At 45.4% G+C, this 19,765-nt stretch overlaps 1 protein-coding gene across 3 annotated transcripts; it reads left to right on the top strand.

Annotated features, from left to right (window-relative positions):
- The first annotated feature begins 10,982 nt into the window (after nucleotides 1-10,982).
- On the top strand, nucleotides 10,983-17,031 carry LOC100282871 (serine carboxypeptidase 1). Of its 3 annotated transcripts, none has more exons than XM_035960589.1 (14): nucleotides 10,983-11,333; nucleotides 11,497-11,654; nucleotides 11,754-11,830; nucleotides 14,598-14,720; nucleotides 14,857-14,951; nucleotides 15,091-15,128; nucleotides 15,267-15,368; nucleotides 15,443-15,526; nucleotides 15,611-15,787; nucleotides 15,881-15,952; nucleotides 16,072-16,193; nucleotides 16,277-16,390; nucleotides 16,540-16,585; nucleotides 16,672-16,953. In XM_035960589.1, the coding sequence occupies exons 2-14, from the start codon at nucleotides 11,580-11,582 to the stop codon at nucleotides 16,753-16,755; spliced, it is 1,209 nt and encodes a 402-aa protein (XP_035816482.1). In that variant the 5' UTR covers nucleotides 10,983-11,333; nucleotides 11,497-11,579; the 3' UTR covers nucleotides 16,756-16,953. The 3 variants fall into 3 exon arrangements, 2 of the variants coding, with proteins under 2 accessions (XP_035816482.1, NP_001149249.2); NR_178076.1 differs by having other exon boundaries at nucleotides 11,008-11,333; nucleotides 14,849-14,951; nucleotides 16,033-16,193; nucleotides 16,672-17,031; NM_001155777.2 differs by having other exon boundaries at nucleotides 11,008-11,333; nucleotides 14,849-14,951; nucleotides 16,672-17,031.
- The last annotated feature ends 2,734 nt before the right edge of the window (nucleotides 17,032-19,765 follow it).

Below are 19,765 nucleotides of genomic sequence, written 5' to 3'. Positions count from 1 at the left end.
CCTCCATGTTACCAGCTTCACCTCCTAAGCACTGAGTACAGTGGGGACAACATGGGGTGGGGTGGTTTGTAAAGCAAGGGTGAGTACACATCAACGTACTCAGCAAATGTCCCATTTGGCTAAAGTGGACTAGATGTATGTGGAGTTAAGGTTAAGCAGTTGCTTTTAGTTGGTCAAGTTTTATTACTATAAGTAGAGCCAAGTTTTAGTAATAACCCAGTTATTACTCAGAGGCACTCCCTCCAAGAGGAAATACCAGAGATCAGATTTATAATCATCATTGCTATTCATCATCACAAAGGTAACCGAAGTTCTTCTAATCGAAGAGGATCCCAAGGCTGCTCATAACCGTGAGCACGACTAATATACCAGTTTCTAACACTCTGTAGAGGTCGCACACTTTACCCATAAGTCATGATTCTCATTCTGCCCGGGGTTCTAGCCTCCCCATTGATCACTACCAAGGTGACCTAGCAGGGTCTCAATACGTAGCCTTTACAAAGATTTCCCAGAGGTCATAGTCGCCCATTAGGTTTCTCCAGTTTGATAAACACAGTACATCTCCCCAGAAGAAGGGTGAATAACAAAACCAAATCAAAGAACTCTGCAACCAGCCTCGGCAGAGCAAGCACTGTGCCCGGACCCCATTGACGGCCCTACGGCGAAGCCAACTACTCCTCTGGTTCCTCTAATTAATCAGCTAAGGGTGTCCCATTCCACCCTCATGGTTGCACTGTTATCCCGGGTTGTCACTCCCCAAACGGGTCCTTACGGAGAGGTACTCAGGAAACAACCTGAGCCCCCTAAAGAATCATGAGAACCTCATCGGGATAACATCATCGTATCATAAAAGATCACATCATGTTCATTGATTAATTTAAAGCAATAGCATAAGCTAACCATGATTAACCCAGAAAGGTAAATAAGGGTAAGGTAAATACAAACTAGTCAATCCTTAAGTTCCAGTAATGTAATGCGGGACAGTGAATTATAAAGTAAAGTAGGACATGATAGGTCTGAGGACACTTGCCTTCACCAGGTTGTTGCTCAGAGGGATCTTCGGCAACACACTCAGGAACCACGAGCTGCTCGTTGTCTAAGTAAAGCGAGCATACATTCAATACATTTGGAAGGTAAAAATGAACATCACATCAAACATATACAAACATTAGCACACAACTCAAAAAGGTATAGTATTAAGTACAGAGGAATGAGGTCAAGTTATAAAATGGACTAATCCTAATTGGGGAATTGATTACTCTCTAAATGTTTGGAACATAGCTCAAAAAGGTTAAGTAGTGATTAAAACAAAGGAAAGCTAAAATTATAAGATAAACTACTCTCATTTAGGAATTTGATCATCTTTTAAGTATTATCCATAATTACATTCCTAATTCTTTTTATGTCATTAAGGCCTAAAGGTTAAGCCAAAAATAAATCCAAGTAATGCATAACACTAATCTCACAAGATTGAATATACTTTATTCCTAGGGTTCTCCTTTTATTTATTTCATTAAATAAATAAATAAATCAACATATACTTTAATTCTATATTCTAAGTGTAAAAATTAAAGTATACAGATTACAGTTGGTCATATTTTATTTGAACAGAGAATATTTTTGTGAACATTTTGCAATTTCAACCACTAAATTTAGAGTTCATATGAAAAAGGTATGAAATAATCAAGTTTTGAAGTTTGAAATATGAAATTAGGGCTAAATCTGTGATTAAATAAAAGTCCAGGGGTCTAATTAAAACAAACCAGGGACCTATGCACTAAAACAGAGGACGATGGGTTGATTTCCTAAAACCAGGGGGTTCTTAAGCAAAACAACCACGCGAAGGGGTATCGGGCTCCCTCAACCGTTGGATCAGAAACCGACGGCTGAGATTAGATCGCGCGGGCGCGCACGTGCGGCTGACGAGCGAGGCCAGGGCATCAGCGGGTCAGGGCGGGCTGACCGGCCGAGCCCAGAGGCAGAGGCGCGGGTGAGGGGGAGAGAGGGGGCGGTCAGATCCCGATCGAAGGGCTAGGATTAGATCTACTCGGGTTGAGTCCAAGCCACCCGATCTCGGACAAACGGCCAAGATCTAACGGCCAGGGCTAGCTTGGGCACGGTGGCGTCGCTCGGTCCCGCGGCGAGAGTTCGCCGGAGACGAGCAGACCGGCTACGGCGGGGCGCTAGAGGCTCGGGGACTAACCTAGGCACAATCAGGGAGGTCTGGCGAACTCGGCCATGGCCTACACGCTGGCGCAGGAGCACCAGAGGGCGCAGACCACAGCGGAGCGGGCTAACAGCGGCGCTGGATTGCTCCGGCGAGCAATCGCGCGAGCTGCAGAGCGAGGATAACCAAATTAAGGGCATGTGCAGGTTGCTCACCTCGAGGAGAAGCGCTGGCGTCGCGAAGCAGCGGTGGAGGCGCAGAGGCTCGACGGGGCGACGGTGGCAGACTCCGGCTACGCAAGAAAACGCTTCGATGAGCGTGGACCGGGCGCAGCAGGGACGGAGAGGGCACACCAAAGGGTATCCCGAGTAGCTGATGGCAAGGCGAACCTCACCGTGGCACTGTACGGGTCACAAGCGCAACAGCGGCCACGGAACAGGCGGTGGGCGTCGGCGGGCGGTGGCGGAGCTCTCGGTTTGCGTGGGTAAAGCGAGAGAGACGGCGAGGGAGTTGGGCAGAGGGCGCAAATGAGAGAGGGGAGGTGGGCGAGCAGGGCGCAGGCTCAAAAGGGGCACGGGGGCTCGGACGTGGCCGAAGAACATGCGGTCGTGGGCGCGTCCATGTCGGGAGATCGTGGGCGAGAGGTTAGAGACGGCTAACAGGTGGGGACGGCGGGACAAAGAGAGGGAGAGCGGGTGCGCGCAAGAGAACTAGCGCCGATAGGTCTGGCCCACGGGACAGAGAGAGAGAGGGAGGGAGAGAAGCGCGCTCGGGTTAACGCCGACAGGCGGGACCCGCCTGTCAGACGCAGGGGGCGCGCGGGCGCGCGCAGGGGCTGGGCTTAAATAGCCTTTTCTATTTTCCTAGAATTTCTATTGCCTTTTCTATTTATTTTCTCTAGGGTTTTCAATTCAAATTCAAATCAAGTTTCAAATTCAAACCAAACCAACCATGTGCAACAATTCAAAGAATATTTGGGGTTCAACATAATGCAACATTCCATGACTCATATGTTTTGGGCAAAATAAAATAAATAATCCCTCACTAATACAACTAACTCTAATTAAAAGAGAAAGAGAGAGGGAAAACTAGATAGAGAGAGAAACTAAAGTGAGATAGAGAAGAGTAACACCTGAATTTGGATGATCATAAGAAAGAAATTTTATACCCCTAAATTCAGGGTGTTACAATACATCAACAACCTTTTTCGGAATTTTAACATGAGTTGTATTCCTAGAGCTAGAAGCCTCATTCTTGTAAATATAAGCATGATGAGAAATAGAATGAGATTTCTTAGCATGAATTCTTCTAATCTTATACTCATGATAGTTCTCAGGATATAAAATGTAGCCTTCTCTATCTTGCACCTTGGTAGACTTGCCCTTAACAAAGTTGGAAATCTTGTTTCCATGGGCATTAAGTTTGATGTTGTTTTGACTCACTGGTTGGAAACCAATACCATCCTTATTGCTAGGGTGTCTCCCATCGTAAATCATGCTACAAGCAAATTTAAAATTTCTCATTTGCAAGTCATGCTCAACAATTTTAGCATTTAACTTAGATATGTGATCATTTTGTTCTTTAATTAAATCAAGGTGATCACTAATAGCATCAACATCAATATCTCTACATCCAGTACAAATAGTAACATGTTCAACAATAGATGCAGGGATATGGCAAGCATTCAATTCTTCAACCTTAGTAATCAAATTCACATTTTCAGATTTAAGACAAGAATATGAATCATTGCAAGTTTTTAGCTCATTAGTCAAGTTCTTGCATTTTTCCTTTTCATGGGCTAAGAATTTTTCTAGCTTAACATATCTGCCATGTTCCTTAGTGAGCAACTCTTCTTGACATTCTAATACATCATCCTTTTCATTAATGGAGCTCACTAATTCATTTTTTTTCTTAATTTGGCTAGGATTGAGTCCTTTGAAAAGAACAGACAAATATTCTTCATTATCACTAGAATCACCCTCATCATCGGAAGTAGTATAGTTGGGGGTGATTCTAGGTTGTACCTTTTGTTTGCCCTTCTTGTCCATGAGACACTTGTGGCCGATGTTGGGGAGAGAAGTACCTTATTGATGACAAAGTTGGTGGCATCCTCGTCATCGGAGGAGTCGGTGGAGATCACATCGAAGCCCCATTCTCTTACAGCATGTGCCTCGTCGCCCTTCTTCTTGTGATAGTACTTCTTCTCCATCTTCTTCTTTCCCTTCTTATCCTCATCCCTGTCACTATAACTTGCATATGGACATTTTGCAATATAATGACCGGACTTACCACACCCATTGTAAACCCTCTTGGAATAGGATTTTTGATCATTTCCCAGAAGGATTTGCCTAAAGCTTTTGATGATGAGGGTCATCTCCTCATTGTCGAGTTTAGAGGTGTCGATTTGAGGCCCTTTACTTGGTGTGGTTTCCTCCTTTTCTTTGCCTTGAATGCAACAGGTTGAGACTCGGGGTGGAGGTGGCTCCTTACTCCAAGTTCACAATGTATTTGGAGTCTTTGACCATAAGTTCAAAGCTCACAAACTTCCCAATCACTTCCTTGGGAGACATTTTCTCATACCTAGGATTCTCATAGATTAGTTGCACTTGTGTAGGATTACAAAAAACAAGTGACCTTAGGATGAGCTTGATGACTTCATAGTTGTCACACTTGGTGCTTCCGAGGTTGTGGACTTGGTTCACCATTGTCTTGAGCCGGTTGTATATGGTTTGTGTCTCTTCTCCTTTGTTGAGGATGAACCGACTGAGTTCTCTCTCGATCGTCTCGCTCTTGGTGATCTAGGTGGCATAATCACCTTCATGCGTCGTCTTGATGATGTCCCAAAAATTATTTGGTGCTATATAACCCTTGCACGTTGTTGTACTCCTCCCGGCATAATGAGGCGAGGAGAATGGTTGTTGCTTGTGAGTTGAAGCATCGGATTTGGGTGGCTTCATCATCATAGCCTTCTTCTCCAACATGTGGACCCTGTCTACCACACTCAAAAATATCCCAAATACTTTCGTGGAGTGAGGTTAGATGGTTCCTCATTTTATCACTCCACATAGAATAGTCTTCACCATCAAAATGTTGATGGCACGGAGGACACAGTTTCGTAGTAGACCACTTTCTTCATCCACTTCTTCTCCTTGTCACCTTTCTTCTTGTGCGATTTGGTGTAGCCGGCGGATTTTTCTTTGTCCTCGTGCTTGTCGCAAGATATCTTGGTCTCCCTTGATGTAGTCTTGCCATTATGCTTGTTTCCCGAAGTCTTGGGCTTTTCTCCAGTGGTCACTTCTTTCTTGGCATGTTCGCCCGACATCACTTCGAGTTGTTAGACTTTAATGAAGTGTCGAGCTCCTATACCAATTGAAAGTTGCCTAGAGGGAGGTGAATAGGCGAAACTAGAAAATTATAAACTTTGAACACAATATTTGCTCGAGGTTAGCATTAGAACAAGTATGAATATAATCGGAGTGCAGAAGGGAGTTCTTCTTGCCACGAGTTGTTCAATCATTATGGATAACTTTAGGAGCAAACTCAAAAAGATAAGCAAGAGAACTTTAGAGAGAAAGAGGAGAGGAAGAATCAAATCGTAAAGTAATGATCAATAAAAATGAACACGGCGATTTGTTTCTCGAGGTTCACTTCCGAAGAACCTACTCCCCGTTGAGAAGGCCACGTAGGTCAGGTCTCTTTCAACCCTTTCCCTCTCTCAAACGGTCACCGAGACTGGTTGAGCTTGCTTCACTATCTTAGGGACACCAAGTCCTGCAAGGGCCTCCACACAAAGAATTGAAGTCTCTTGCCTCACTTTACAATCAAGAGAATAAGAGCGAGAGAGAAGAGCACAATCAAAGCTCAAATGATCACAAGACCTTGCAACACTCAAATGCATTAGCCACTATGTCTTTCAACCAAAATTCGATCAAATGTGGCGCGGGAAGGGCTTTGAATGCGTGGAGATGTTGCACTTAATGTTGTAAGGTTGGGAGGGGTATTGTGTCTTCAATGTGCTGGTTGAGGGTATTTATAGCCCCCAACCACTCAAATAGTCGTTGGAGAAAAGCTCCAAAAGTGCAAAGTCGGGTGGTGCACCAGACCGTGAACAGTACCGGTCCGATGCGCCACCGAACCATGAATAGTGCTAGAGCAGGGAGCCGTTTTGAAATTGCAGGTAGTCATTGCCCCCTTGTCAGACGGTCCGGTGCACTAGGCTGAAAAATCCTAAGGCTGGCTAGTTCACTAAAATTCCCATCGGACAGTCTGGTGCGCCACTAGACCATGAACAGTACTTGTCCGGTGCATGGGCTAGTTTTTTCTGAGTGGAGATTCTCTACGTAGATGGTTCGGTGTACCACCGGACAGTCCGGTGAGCCCCCGGTGCCCCTGTCCAGCAGTCCATTTTCTATCTTTTCTTCAAATCTTCTTCAAATCTTTTTGGCTATCTTTGGAGTGTTCCAATTACTTAGACAAACAAATGTACTGACAATCCAACTAGTCTAAGTCATGTCCTTTGATCTTTTACTCTCTCCAACTTAGTAATTTGTTTTTTTGCTCAAACTTGCTCCAAAATGTTGACATTGTAAACTTGAGCTTTCCAACCTCTTTAGATGTGTCAAAGAGGTTCCTAGGGGTATATACAACTTGTCCAAAGTGTGAAACTAGGTATTCTTTATATTTTCCAAGTTTTACCCCTCCATGGTTTGTTTTGAGCTATTTCTGTCTTAGAACTGAATTGAGCGGACATATGCACCTATGAATTATAGACTAGACAAACAAGTTAGTCCATAAGGTTGTGATTATCATCAAGCACCAAAAAAATAGAGAATATGGAAAAGACCATTTCCCTTTCAGTGTGTCGTTGTCCCATTGCTTCATGAGATCCTCAAATCGTTGTTGTTCCTCGGTGGACATACTTTCCATAGTTGGCCTGACGATGTTACTTGGGGTGACATTGGTACAATCCTTAGAATCGACCATTGGGGCTGATTAATAAATCTGAAACATAGTCATCCCCAACGGAGTCTCCAAAAAGTGTGTTGCCTCCTTTTTGGTGATCTCACTCACGGGAATAGGACCTTGAGGAATCTCTCTACAGGCGCACGGATTGTCGTCCATGACTCTGCACAGGGAGCTCCCCTTTTCTCTATAGGCGCGCGGACCATCCACGTGGAGGCGATAGACCATCCGTGAGGTTTCAAAGGGCTTTGTGAATCTACTGTGTAACCTGGATCTTGCCTCCCGGGAGGGATCCTAGGGCTGCCTTGGGGTCGGAAGATCATAGGGAGGCTTTGACTCGTTTCTAGGAAAGAACCAACAATTCCCGTGGGTTTATTAGGATAACCATGCACGTGATAAGTGATTCCATCCTCAATTAATGTAATCGTGGACGTGCTATCCGATGGACGTTAGAGATGTGGGCTATCTAGGCCATATAATCGGACCATTCAGCGGTTCAGGTGCTAAAAATGTTGTTCAACATTTCTCTATCATTGTTGCTCCATTTGCCTCATCATGGGGCCTATTTGGTTTGCTCAGATTCTTAGAATCTTGCACAAAATTTCTCATTTATGCCAAATATGTCTCATTTTTCTAGACTAGAATTTGAGTATGCAGCTGTACCTTGATAATATGAGATAGTAGGTACATTACCCAAAGCTAAAATCTCATGCCTACCAAACACCACCATGGTTGTCAACGCGACTAAGGTATGTCCATGCCTTATGAGTGTGTATATGATAGTAGAAACCATTCAGAAGTCAATCAATGAGATGTGTGAGTTGATGTTGCATTCATATAGGGCCTCACAAATATGGATACTTCTGAAGGCTATGAGCCTATGAAAACTTATTGCACTTTTTTTATTTTTGCTAAGAAAAAACAAAGGCTTCTGAAGTTATGGACTTTGCAGTTAACCAATAATATAACAATGAATAAATATACTTCAAATATTTGAGAAAATATGATCACATTATGTATGCTATTTTTACTCTCTATCTCTACAACTACATAAAATATATCATCAGCAAGGGGAAGACCCCGCGACATTGCAATCATCCGGATTTTGGTTCACTTTCTTAGGTGTACATATAATATGTGAAATTGAACTCAACAGTAAATGATGGTTTGATGAACATAATTTAATGTTAGCATATTAATATTTTCAGGGAAAAGATACTTGGGCCCCTAGGGCTCACTAGTGAGCTGAAGGACAAGAGAAAGGTTCGCCTTGTAAGCACCCGCCCCCCTGATAGTCCCGAGGCACGAGTCGAGCCGAGCCAGCTCGAGCTCGGTCAAGCCGAGCTAGCTCGATATCCACTCCTATCCTTTGTAGTTACTTCAGGGGAAGTAACCACAAATGGGCCACTGACGTGTAGGGCCGCACTGGATCTAGCTCCACACATCAGTGAACATAACTGCAGAAGAATTGTTTCCCCAAAATTCTACGACCAGGTCCGCTATCGTCATGCACCAGCGGAGGAAGGAAGAAGAGGCATTCGTGCAGTGGTAAGAGTGGTGAGCCGGGTGCAGTAAAGATCGAAGAGCACGAGACGACACAGGTAAACCCACATTTTGGCGAGTGGAGGCACTACTCGCTCAATTTTCTGATTCTATTTGACCTCTATTTTATTTACTCTAGCTATAAAAATATATTAATTAGTAGGTTAATATTTAGATCTCTATTTAGATATTAGACTTTGTTTAGGAGGTGTTTGGTTTGAGGAATCATTCCATCTAAAATAAGATGGTGTATTATGAGTCTAGTCCTCTAATTTGTTTGATTTTATTCCTTATATTTGGTTGATTTCATTCCTCATATTAGTACTGATTAACTAACTATAAAAAATGAGCTAATGATAGATCGACTTATTATATTATATAAATCAAATAGAATAAAAATAAAAAAAAGAAAATAATAGACTAGCTTATTTCTTAAATCAAACACGTCTTTCTTGCGACAAGAGAAGGGCGGTGGGAAGGTCGAGAAGAGGCCATGATAGCGCGCGAGGCGGACTGAGGGAGGCAGACAGCCTGCGAGAACAAAAGCGAACTTGGTAGAGTAGCAGCGCACCGAGCCCGCCAGAGTTTCGGCAGGCAGATATATTTTCAGGAGTACTGTATAATATAGGACGATTACTCCGTATAGCATTAATTAATGTTATATTCCTCGCAAAACGATATAGAAGTTGTAGTATGGACTTTGGCTGGCCACCCACCCCAATTTTTTTGCATTTTGGTCCTTTCTCAGAAACAAAATTACGTTTAGACCCTAAAAAATTTTAATGTCATTTTTGGACCCTTTGTTCGGCGCTATAGGCTATGACGCCGAGGTAACACAGCTCGGCGCCATGTACTATGGCGCCGAGGTACGTGCTGCGCTAGCACAAACGGACGTCGTGGCACCGACGTGGCACCGAGCTTGGTGCCATATCTTGGCGCGGAGCTCAATTGTGTACACAAAGTCTGTCTAGCTCAGTCGGTAGAGTGCAAGGCTCTTAACCTTGTGGCTGTGGGTTTTGAGCCCTATAGTGGGTGTTTAATATTTTTTGTCTTTGTCACTGATTTATTTTTTGTTGTCTAGATTTTTCGTTTATGTCGTTGATTTGTCCGTCAAGATTTTTTTTTTGTTTTGTTTTTTTGACTAATTTGTTTATTCGTCCATATATTTTTTTTGTTTATCTCGCGAGCACAGCGGTTGTGTGTCACAGTGGCCGCAAGCTGTCAACTCCCTCCCTTGTTTGCTCAGCTAACCACAATAAAAATCAAATGAGAACACTCTTACTTCAATCATGACCACATAAGAAGAAGCACACATATTCATCTTTTTCCCTCTGCACTAAATAAAAGTATACTCCATTATATACTTGTCTCATGGATGATATATTTTAGAATTTACTGCATAAATTACTCCACTAGGTGATACTTAATTCCATTCCCTCCATTTACCATAACATTTTTCAAACAAATTTAAGTTTTTCAAGTGGACAAAATACTTTGTGAGCTTGTGTTTGTGTGTAGTGGGTACAGTCCCTCACTTTTATATTTAATTTACATACTACTAAACTAAACAGTATAGTTAATCCGCGAATTTAATTAACCTTTCCATTCAATGCTGAGTCCCATCAAAGGAACGATGCATAGATCTAACCATGCTATTATTTTGCAGGTCACTTTTTGATTGACAAAGAGAAACATAATTGTTATTCCTATGCTAATCTTCAAATTGCATTTCCAAAAGAAATTTTAAACATTATAGTCCATTTGCTGTTTAGTTTGATTTTCCTAGGTGTAGGTTAGCTGAGCAAACAAGGGAGGAAGTTGACAGCTCGCGGCCACTGTGGCACACAACCGCTGTGCTCGCGGGATAAACAAAAAAACATATGGACGAATAAACAAATCAGTCAAAAAACAAAAAAAAATATGGATAAGAAATAAATCTAGACGGACAAATCAGCGACATAAACGAAAAATCTGGACAACAAAAAATAAATTAGTGACAAAGACAAAAAATATTAAATGCCCATCGTAGGGCTTGAACCCACGACCACAAGGTTAAGAGTCTTGCGCTCTACCGACTGAGCTAGAGTGCTAGACAGACGAGCTCGGTGCCACGTCGACGCTACGACGTCCGTTTGTGCCAGCACAGCACGTACCTTGACACCATAACCTATGACGCCGAGCTGTGTTACCTCGGTGCCATAGCCTATTGCGCTGAGCAAAGGGTCTAAAAATAATATTAAAATTTTTTAGAGTCTAAACCTGATTTTTTTTTTCCGAGCAAGGGCCAAAATGCAAAAAAATTCGCCACCCACCTCCCGTCCCGTCTTGAACCATCCACACGAACACAACAGCACAGCCTCTCTCTCCTCTACTAGACTTGTTTTTTCCGTTCATCCATCCATACGTTTCGTTTGTTCCACCTGCGCAACTGCGACGGGGATAAGTACGTCTTCCAGATGACGACGGCGGCATGGCCGCGGCCACGCTTCCTCGTCCTCCCCCAGCCTGGATTCCTCCGCTCGGTCTGCCACGGCCTCTGCGCCCGCTGTCTCTTCTGCTTCCTGCTGCTCCTCGCCTTCGCCTGCAGCTCCAGCTCCGGACGGGTGGTGGTCACCAGCTTGCCTGGCTTCGACGGCGACCTCCCCTTCCACCTCGAAACAGGGTGCGCGTGCCCGCGTGGCGTGTCTACTAGTAGTATCCTCCTTCTTCTTCTTCATTCATTCATCCTGGTGGTGTACTACTAGACTACTACTAGTAGCTCACGCGCGCGGCACATGTAGATGTAGCCTCTAACCACCGTTGCTGCCCTGAAACTCAAAACGAAGGTACGTGGAGGTGGAGGAGGACGCCGGCGTGGAGCTCTTCTACTACTTCGTCCAGGCCGAGTCCGGCGCCGCCGCCGCCGCCGATGACACCCCTTTCCTCTTCTGGCTCACCGGCGGCGACCGCTGCTCCGTCTTCAGCGGCCTCGCCTACGAGATCGGTACGCCAAGTATTTGGATGATGCATGGAGTTGGAGTGAGCGATTTTGATTTGCCTTGTGTGAAAAATAAGATGCTGGATGCTCTCTCTCGCCTCGCAGGTCCCATCAGATTCGTCCTGGAACCCTACAACGGCACCCTGCCGCGCCTGCGATACAACCACAACTCGTGGTCAAAGGTAAAACAAATCTCCCTTGTTTCTTTACACCTCTACCGACACGATACGAATACGATACGCAACTCTCTCTCTCTCTCTCTCTTCCCTTTCCTTTCGTTTGACACACAGACACAGTACAGCTACAGTTATTATATTAATGTATAAGAGAAACTATTATACTAACACAGTTTTGTGTGTGACACTGTCGTGCGTACGAGTCGTGAACCTCATAAATTGCAATAATACCCCCAGCTTTATCCTTTGCCTTTTCTATCCAACATGTGTATATGTAAATCCTACACCCCCGGTTATTTTTTTGCTGGTGATCCATCGCTGTTGTCCGACCTGTTAACTTTCCATGTCCAACGAAATGATTGCGTAAACAATTTTGTGAAGGTTGCGCCGATATTTTGACATGAATAAGTGGGTCGGCGTGAATAAAATAGTCTATAGACATGATGCACGTGCTCTATTTTCTACTATCTTTTACTAGCTGATTCGATTAGTTTGCTGGGGCGGTCGCTGTCCGTATTAACAAAATATAACAACCGCTCCTAAGGCTATGTTTGGATCCATGTGTCAAAAGCATCTTGTCCTCTAAACAAACTGACTAATAAATTGGCGAATTGGTAGCCGGATGGCTGTGTCATTTGACCTTGCTAATATGTGCTAATAGATCGTATAAATAGAAAAGACATCTATTAACCAAGATTTAAAACGTATCCTGTCTAATTGTTGTTAGCTAATTGTTTGCCGGCTAATTGTCAGCCACCAGCAAACAATTAGGCCGCGAGGATCGGAACAGGCCTAAGATGACTGCTTTCTAACACAGTCGGATGTCCTAAGCCAGACACTTCGAAGGCGTGCATTCTAGAAATTGTTTAATAGAAATGGGTGCTCTAAGGGCCCGCCTGTAGATTTTTTTTTGAAATAAGTGGCAAAAGCTTTGCCACGCAAATATATTGAAAGAGGGAATAATACAAACTTTGCATTACACAAGTTAACAGCAAAAGCCCTCCTAAACCAGTGCATACACCAGCAAAACTAAGTGCACCACTTTAAAGAACCGATTTGCAAAAGCATGCTACATTTAGGACCAGAAAAAAAACTCGAGGCTCGCGAGCCGGTTCGAGCTCGGGGCAGAATGGTTCGTGAGCCTCAAGCGAGCCGAGCTGAGCCGAGCCAGGTTTTCGAGCTCGTTGACCATCGAGCCGATCCAACACGTTCTGGCTCGCGAGCTTTGTCAAATTAATCAATCTATAAAATAATGATGGATACTAGATAATTTTATTTATAATGTTAAATGTGATTATATTTTTCACATTTATATATTATTAAATCACTATATAATACAATATAATTTATCAAGACGCGGTTCGCGAGCCGACTTCGAGCCAAGTCGATTCCTTCAACTCGTTGAGTAGTCGAGCCGAACTAAGCTGAGCTCGGTCAACCAGTGAGCCGCACCGAGTCGAGCCGAACCGAGGTCGGCTCGACTCGTTTCCTGCCCTAGCTACGGCTGAAAATTTCCCATTAAACTAAGCTTCCCCGTGTATTATTTAATTCAGTTGTTGCGTTCAGACCACTAGCATCCAAACGAGTGAGCCAAACGAGTGAGGAAGAGATGCTCTGCTTTCAAAAACTTCCTTCACCGAGAAGGCCACTTGCTTTCCTGTAGAAATACATAAAACAAAGCTGTAGATTTTGAAATATTAAGAGTGCAGTGCAGGCCCTTAGAAATTTCAAAGCTGAGCGAGAGTGATTAGGTTCGTCGTAATTAAGTTGGGAGCTTGGTTCAGGTGATGAAAGCGCTAGTTTCCACTGTTTTCCCATATTTATTAAATTGTAAAAAAGCCAAAATTTTGCACAAATGCGTATTTGAGCTGTGGTTGTTGGCTCCAAATCAACATCCACACTTACCTAACCAACAGAACACATGTGTCTTTATCTTTTATTATGTATACTCAAGCATAAATAGAAACTATAACAACGTACAGACATCTAACTACTATATACATAGGCTAGCACTATTTGTCAACTAGGGTGAAGCTTCACCCTAACCAGTAATTTTACAGTAAGCGCTATTTGTCAACTAGGGTGAAGCTTCACCCTAACCGCGCGCGATAGATCCACGATCCGCACCTCCCGTGAGTCTAGTTACTCAGTAATTTTACAGTAATCACTCATTAATTTTACAACATTGTTTGGTAATTTCTCAATGACCCATTAATTTCATTTTACACACCGAGAAAAAGAACAACAATAGCTACATAGTGATTATCTAGTACTCAGTAATTTTACAGTAATCACTCAGTAATTTTGCAACATTTGTTCAGTAATTTCTCAATCAACCAGTAATTTCATTTACACACAGTCTTGTAGTAAGTATCTAGTTACTTAGTAATTTTACAGTAATCGCTCAATAATTTCACAACATTTGTTCAGTAATTTATCTGCTTACTGACTCCGTGAAACAAAGTATGGTATCGGATCATCGGATCCATGATTAGATGTCTGTATCAGATCCTTCTATGTTAGTGGTGAAATAGGACTAGGTGTATACCCCCATTGACTAGTCTGGTGATAAAAGATGGAAATCACTCCTCAAATGGTGATATTTACTGACGAGAATTATTAGCAAAAACTAGAGAAGTATTTAACTGGTTATGCAGGGTAGCTGGTGGATTCAATACTAACATTATTTCTCTTGATACATGCTTGATCATGTTTCAGTCTAGTGGAGTAGGAGCATTTGATTGGATTGTTGAATCACTCACTCTGTATGCAGGTGTCACATATCCTCTTCGTCGATTCACCGGTTGGAGCTGGATTTTCCTTCTCGAGAGATCCCAAAGGCTACGATGTCGGAGACATCTCGGCCTCACTGCAGCTACAGGAATTCCTCATCAAGGTGCTGTCCATCAATCCAACTAGCTAGACATATATACCAATGCCACAAACCCATTCGGATAACGTTAGATGCAAATCTTTTAACGTTTATTTATGCTGTTTGCTTATACATATTCCGTGGATGTCCAGTGGTTCAGTGATCATCCCGAGTACCTCGCGAATCCTTTCTACATTGGCGGGGACTCCTATGTCGGAAAAATCGTGCCGTTCCTCGGGCAGATGATTTCAGAAGGTATTGATCGGTCTGTTCGCCACAAAAGAAAAAAAAAGTAACAGTCAGTTCGGTTTGGCAAATATCCATCATTTACGGCGATTGCGGTGTCTCTCTTTAAAATGATTCAAGTACTGATGGTCGGCTACTTGTGCTTCAGGTATTGAACTTGGAAGAAGACCCTTCCCTAACCTCAAGGTATGTCCATCATACATTTCTCTCCGGAATGGAAGATGCTATATCGACGTGGGATACTAGCTAGTCTATATCCAAGAAATTAATTGTAGTCGGTCACTTAGGCTGATGATATGCAGGTTCTGAATTTGTCATGATCAGGGCTATCTGGTGGGTAACCCAATCACGGGCGAAAGTATAGATTTCACTTCCAGAGTGCCCTACGCTCATGGAGTCGGTATCATATCAGATCAATTGTATGAGGTATTAACTACCTAGCTCTGCCACTCCCATCTGCGTACAATAGTTTTATATGCTGTGTTATTTGCATTTTTTAGACGATATTGGGGCATTGCCAAGGAGAGGACTACACTAGTCCTGCAAACGCTCTGTGTGCTCAGGCTCTGGACACTTTCAACAATGTAAGCTTCTCCGGCCTCCCAAATATGTATGCTAGCGAAGCTAAGTACCTGCAAATACACGGCCTGACGCCTTGATCGATGCAGCTCATCAACGAAGTCCAGAACGCCCAGATCTTACTGGACACGTGCGTCTACGCGTCTCCTGCGCCAAACGTTCTCAGCAGACCGGTGGACGGTGGTAGAAGGATCCTGAGGGCGGCGGGGATGGGAGGAGGGGCGACGCTGAACCATCCGCCAGCTCGTCCTCGGTTTGGCTGCATCGTGAGTCCACTGCATGCACATGCATCTACAGATGAAGCACCTCTCTGCTCAGTGCTGATGTACTACTAGCTAAAACCGACTTGCATATTGCAGACCTACGGCTACTACCTGTCGTATTTCTGGGCGAACGATGAACGCACTCGAACAGCTCTTGGGATCAAGAAGGTACGGTGAGCTGTTCTCGTCATTTCGATGCTAGTACCATTATATTGTTGTTGTTGTCAGCAATGACGAGAATGATCCAGGCTAATTTAAAGCAAAGCGATCCATGAACTGGTGGTCAGGGAACAGTGGACGAGTGGGTGAGGTGTCACGACGCAGACCTGCCGTACACGATCGACCTCAAGAGCGCCATCAAGTACCACCGGAACCTGACGTCCAGAGGCTACCGCGCCCTGGTGTACAGGTAAGGCACCCTGCTTGCGATCCTATTGTCTGATGAATCTGTCTCGTGATATCATGGAGAAATCTTTTTTTGGTTGGTTGCAGCGGCGACCATGACCTGCTGGTGCCACACCTGGGCACCCAGGCATGGGTCAGGTCCCTCAACTTCCCCGTCGTCGACGACTGGAGGGCGTGGCATCTCGGTGGCCAAGCCGCCGGGTGGGTATATATATACATACACACAATCTCCCTGTCCTGATCTTCAGGCCTCTTTGATTGTTGCCAATTGAACTTTCTATTTCTTTTTCTGTTCGTTGAGGATGATATTGATTCCTTCATGCGCGTGTCGCTGTTCTTGCTTCGCGCAGGTTCACGATAAATTACTCAAACAACATGACGTTCGCGACGATCAAAGTAAGTTTTCTCGAGCACGCAATTCACATTTGGTCGGTCGATGTCATCTTCTCACCAACTGGAATGGATTTGCATTGGAATTGCAGGGTGGCGGGCACACGGCGCCGGAGTACGAGCCGGAGAGGTGTTTCGCCATGTTCAGCCGCTGGATACTCGACCGTCCACTCTAATCTCCACTCGTACATTGCCGGATTCTTGCACCATGACCATGATTGATGGACTGTGTGGATTGCAGTTCATAGGTGGAATAAAATGGATGATTTCTGTGAATGGATAGGTCTGCCAACTAGGCAACTTTGTGTAAATTAACTAGGTCTGTGTCAGCGCGCTTTAACGTAATATATGCGGGGATAAATCGTGCAAATCCAGCCACCAAGATTTTAGGAATGCGGTGGTTCATTCACTTTGTGTAAATTACCGTGCCGCTGGAGACGAGCGTTAGCAGCAACGACGCGACCACGACGCCGAGCATCTGCGCGAGCCAGTATACCGCGGCACGCCCGAAGGAGATGCGGCGGCCCACGAGCAGGCCAAACGTGACCACCGGGTTGACGTGCCCACCCGACGCGTTGCTCGCTACCGCCACCGCCTCACCTCCACGCTGAACCCTCATCTGGCGGGCGGGGGCGTCGGCGGTGCGGGGACGGCGGGCGCGGGCAGGCACGTCGGCGGGATGGGCGGGCCTGGGGCGCGGTCGGCGGTGGCTAGAAGAATAGGGAGCGAGAAAGGAAAGTGAGAAGAAGATAGGTGTTGGAAGTCAAATTGAGCAGCGCAGACAGTCCGACGCTGAGGTCGGACGGTCCGCGGTCCGGACAGTCCGCGGTGGTGGCGCGGACGGTCCGCGCACGCGCAGAGTCAGTTAGGGTTCCTAGTTTCTCGCGAGATTTGTTACCTAAAACCGCGGGATTAACTCGGGAAACAGTTGGAAACGGATCCAGACCTCCCCTTTATATAGATGAAGGGCTACGGCCGATTGAACCCCCCATCAATCGAACAAATCAAGTCTATTTCTCGTTTTTACCTTACGCATTAGGAATAGTTCTAGTCTAGTTCTAGTTTAGCCTTCCAATCTCCAAATTCTCCGTCTCTCTTCGGCTCTACGTCGATTAGAGGAGTCTAGGTCGGCCTGCCCGAGCCTAGACAACTCCTAGGATCTCTCCTCCCCGACGGGGTCCCTCCCGGGAGCGAGATCCAGGCGCCGCCGGCGATCCTCCGCCGCCCCTGCGCACGCGCGGACCGTCCGGCCCCAGGGCGCGGACCGTCCGGCCGTCAGGCAGGGAACCCGTGCTCCTGCACCAGGTCGCGGACCGTCCGGCCCCTGGTCGCAGACCGTCCGCGCCTGACCAGAGAGCACCGCCACCGGTTCTTGTTGAGTGTTTGGCGCTCCAAAAAGGCGTCAACATACTTTTTGGCGACTCCGCTGGGGAAGGTGTTTAGATCTACTAAAAATCAGGCCCTCAAATGGCCGGTTCTAAAGATCACACCGATATCTCCCCAGACAATATCCTGAAGCCGGCTGTTGAAAGTCTGACGGCCGATGAGCAACAGCAATACGAGGACTACATGCGTCAAGCGAGGGAGAAATTCTTATCACAATACACGGTGGATCGCCACCAGAAAGTTGTCAAACATGGAGAGACCGACGTCGCATCTCTTCTATCTTCGCTTCAAGTCCCCAACGTAAGTAAACCCGACGACATCCAATTTATTAAACAGTATGTAGATCAGCAGCAGGATCAAATGAAACAACAGATTGTAGGGTTAGAAGAGTCAATTAGAAAATTAACGCGTACGTTGGAGAAGTCTGTTGCTCCTAGTTTTCCATCATATGAGACTAGTAACAGGATATCTATGTCTAATACATCGGCAACAAATGGGGATTTGCAGCCCCAGCCATTATATGGTATGCCGATGAACTCATATACAGGACAAGTACCACCACCGCCATCCCTGCTTGGTAGATCGGCACCCATGAACACGGTCGGACCGTCCGAGCTTCTGCCCGGACCGTCCGGCCCATATGCAGACCGTCCGGCTTGCTCTGCCGGACAATCTGGGGCCACCCTAGGACCACCGCCGTCCCTGCTTGGTAGACCGGTGACCCTGGACGCGGTCGGACCGTCCGAGCTTCTGCCCGGACCGTCCGGCCCTTACGCGGACCGTCCGGCTTTCCCTGTCGGACAGTCTGGGCCCGCACCAGGACTACCACATGGCGTCCCGATAATGGCAAACGCAACCGGTCAGTTCGGATTTACCACCGGACAAGCTGGATACGCATACGCAGAACCTGTTGTTGCACACCATGCACCAAATTATTACACACCACAGCAGCAGTATGGTTCGCCCTCTACATATTTAAACCATAACGCATCATACAATCACAGTCCGATCAACACTATCGATCGGTCACGGCAAGAAGGTCGGTATACTAATGCCCGACCAAATGATCCCCACAGCCCAGGATCCGGTGGTCTACCACCGGGTGCAATGGAAAAAATTAGGGAAGAGATGACTGAACTATTTCGAGATAAGTTCGGAGTTAGTGTAGCCAGAGTAGGGCAATCATACCAAAAGCCGTATAATCACCGGTTTGACACTGTCCCATATCCACAAGGGGCAAGGATACCAGAATTTTCTAAGTTTTCTGGTGAGAATGGGAGAAGCACACACGAACACATAGGCCAGTTCCTAGCACACCTAGGCGAATTGGTCGATGGAGAAGCATTTCGTGTTCGGTTATTTTCTTTATCCCTTACTGGTACCGCTTTTGCATGGTACGCCGCCCTGCCTCCTAATTCCATTAATTCCTGGAATGAGTTAGAAAGTAAATTTCATGAACATTTCTTTACCGGGGAATATGAATTAGGGTTAGCTGACTTAGCTTCAGTCCGCCAAGGACGCGAAGAATCGGTTAATGACTATATCCGGAGGTTCCGGGACACTAGAAACCGATGCTTTCGGATCCATGTCGCAGACAAAGAGCTAGCAGGGTTAGCTTTTAATGGGTTGCTATCCTACTTAAGAGACAAATTAGATGGGACCCAGTTCTTTTCGATAGCCCAGCTACATCAGCGGGCTTTAGCCTGTGAAAGCCGCTTTAAAGAGACATCAAAATCGGCCGCCCGTGCTATACATCTGATAGAGCGTGATAATTCAGATGATGAATCCGCAGATGTATAT

Source organism: Zea mays, chromosome 7, assembly GCF_902167145.1.
Source record: "Zea mays cultivar B73 chromosome 7, Zm-B73-REFERENCE-NAM-5.0, whole genome shotgun sequence".
NCBI classification, from domain to species: Eukaryota; Viridiplantae; Streptophyta; class Magnoliopsida; order Poales; family Poaceae; genus Zea; species Zea mays.
Note: the sequence above shows the minus strand (reverse complement) of the source record. Positions and strands in the feature narration are given on the sequence as shown.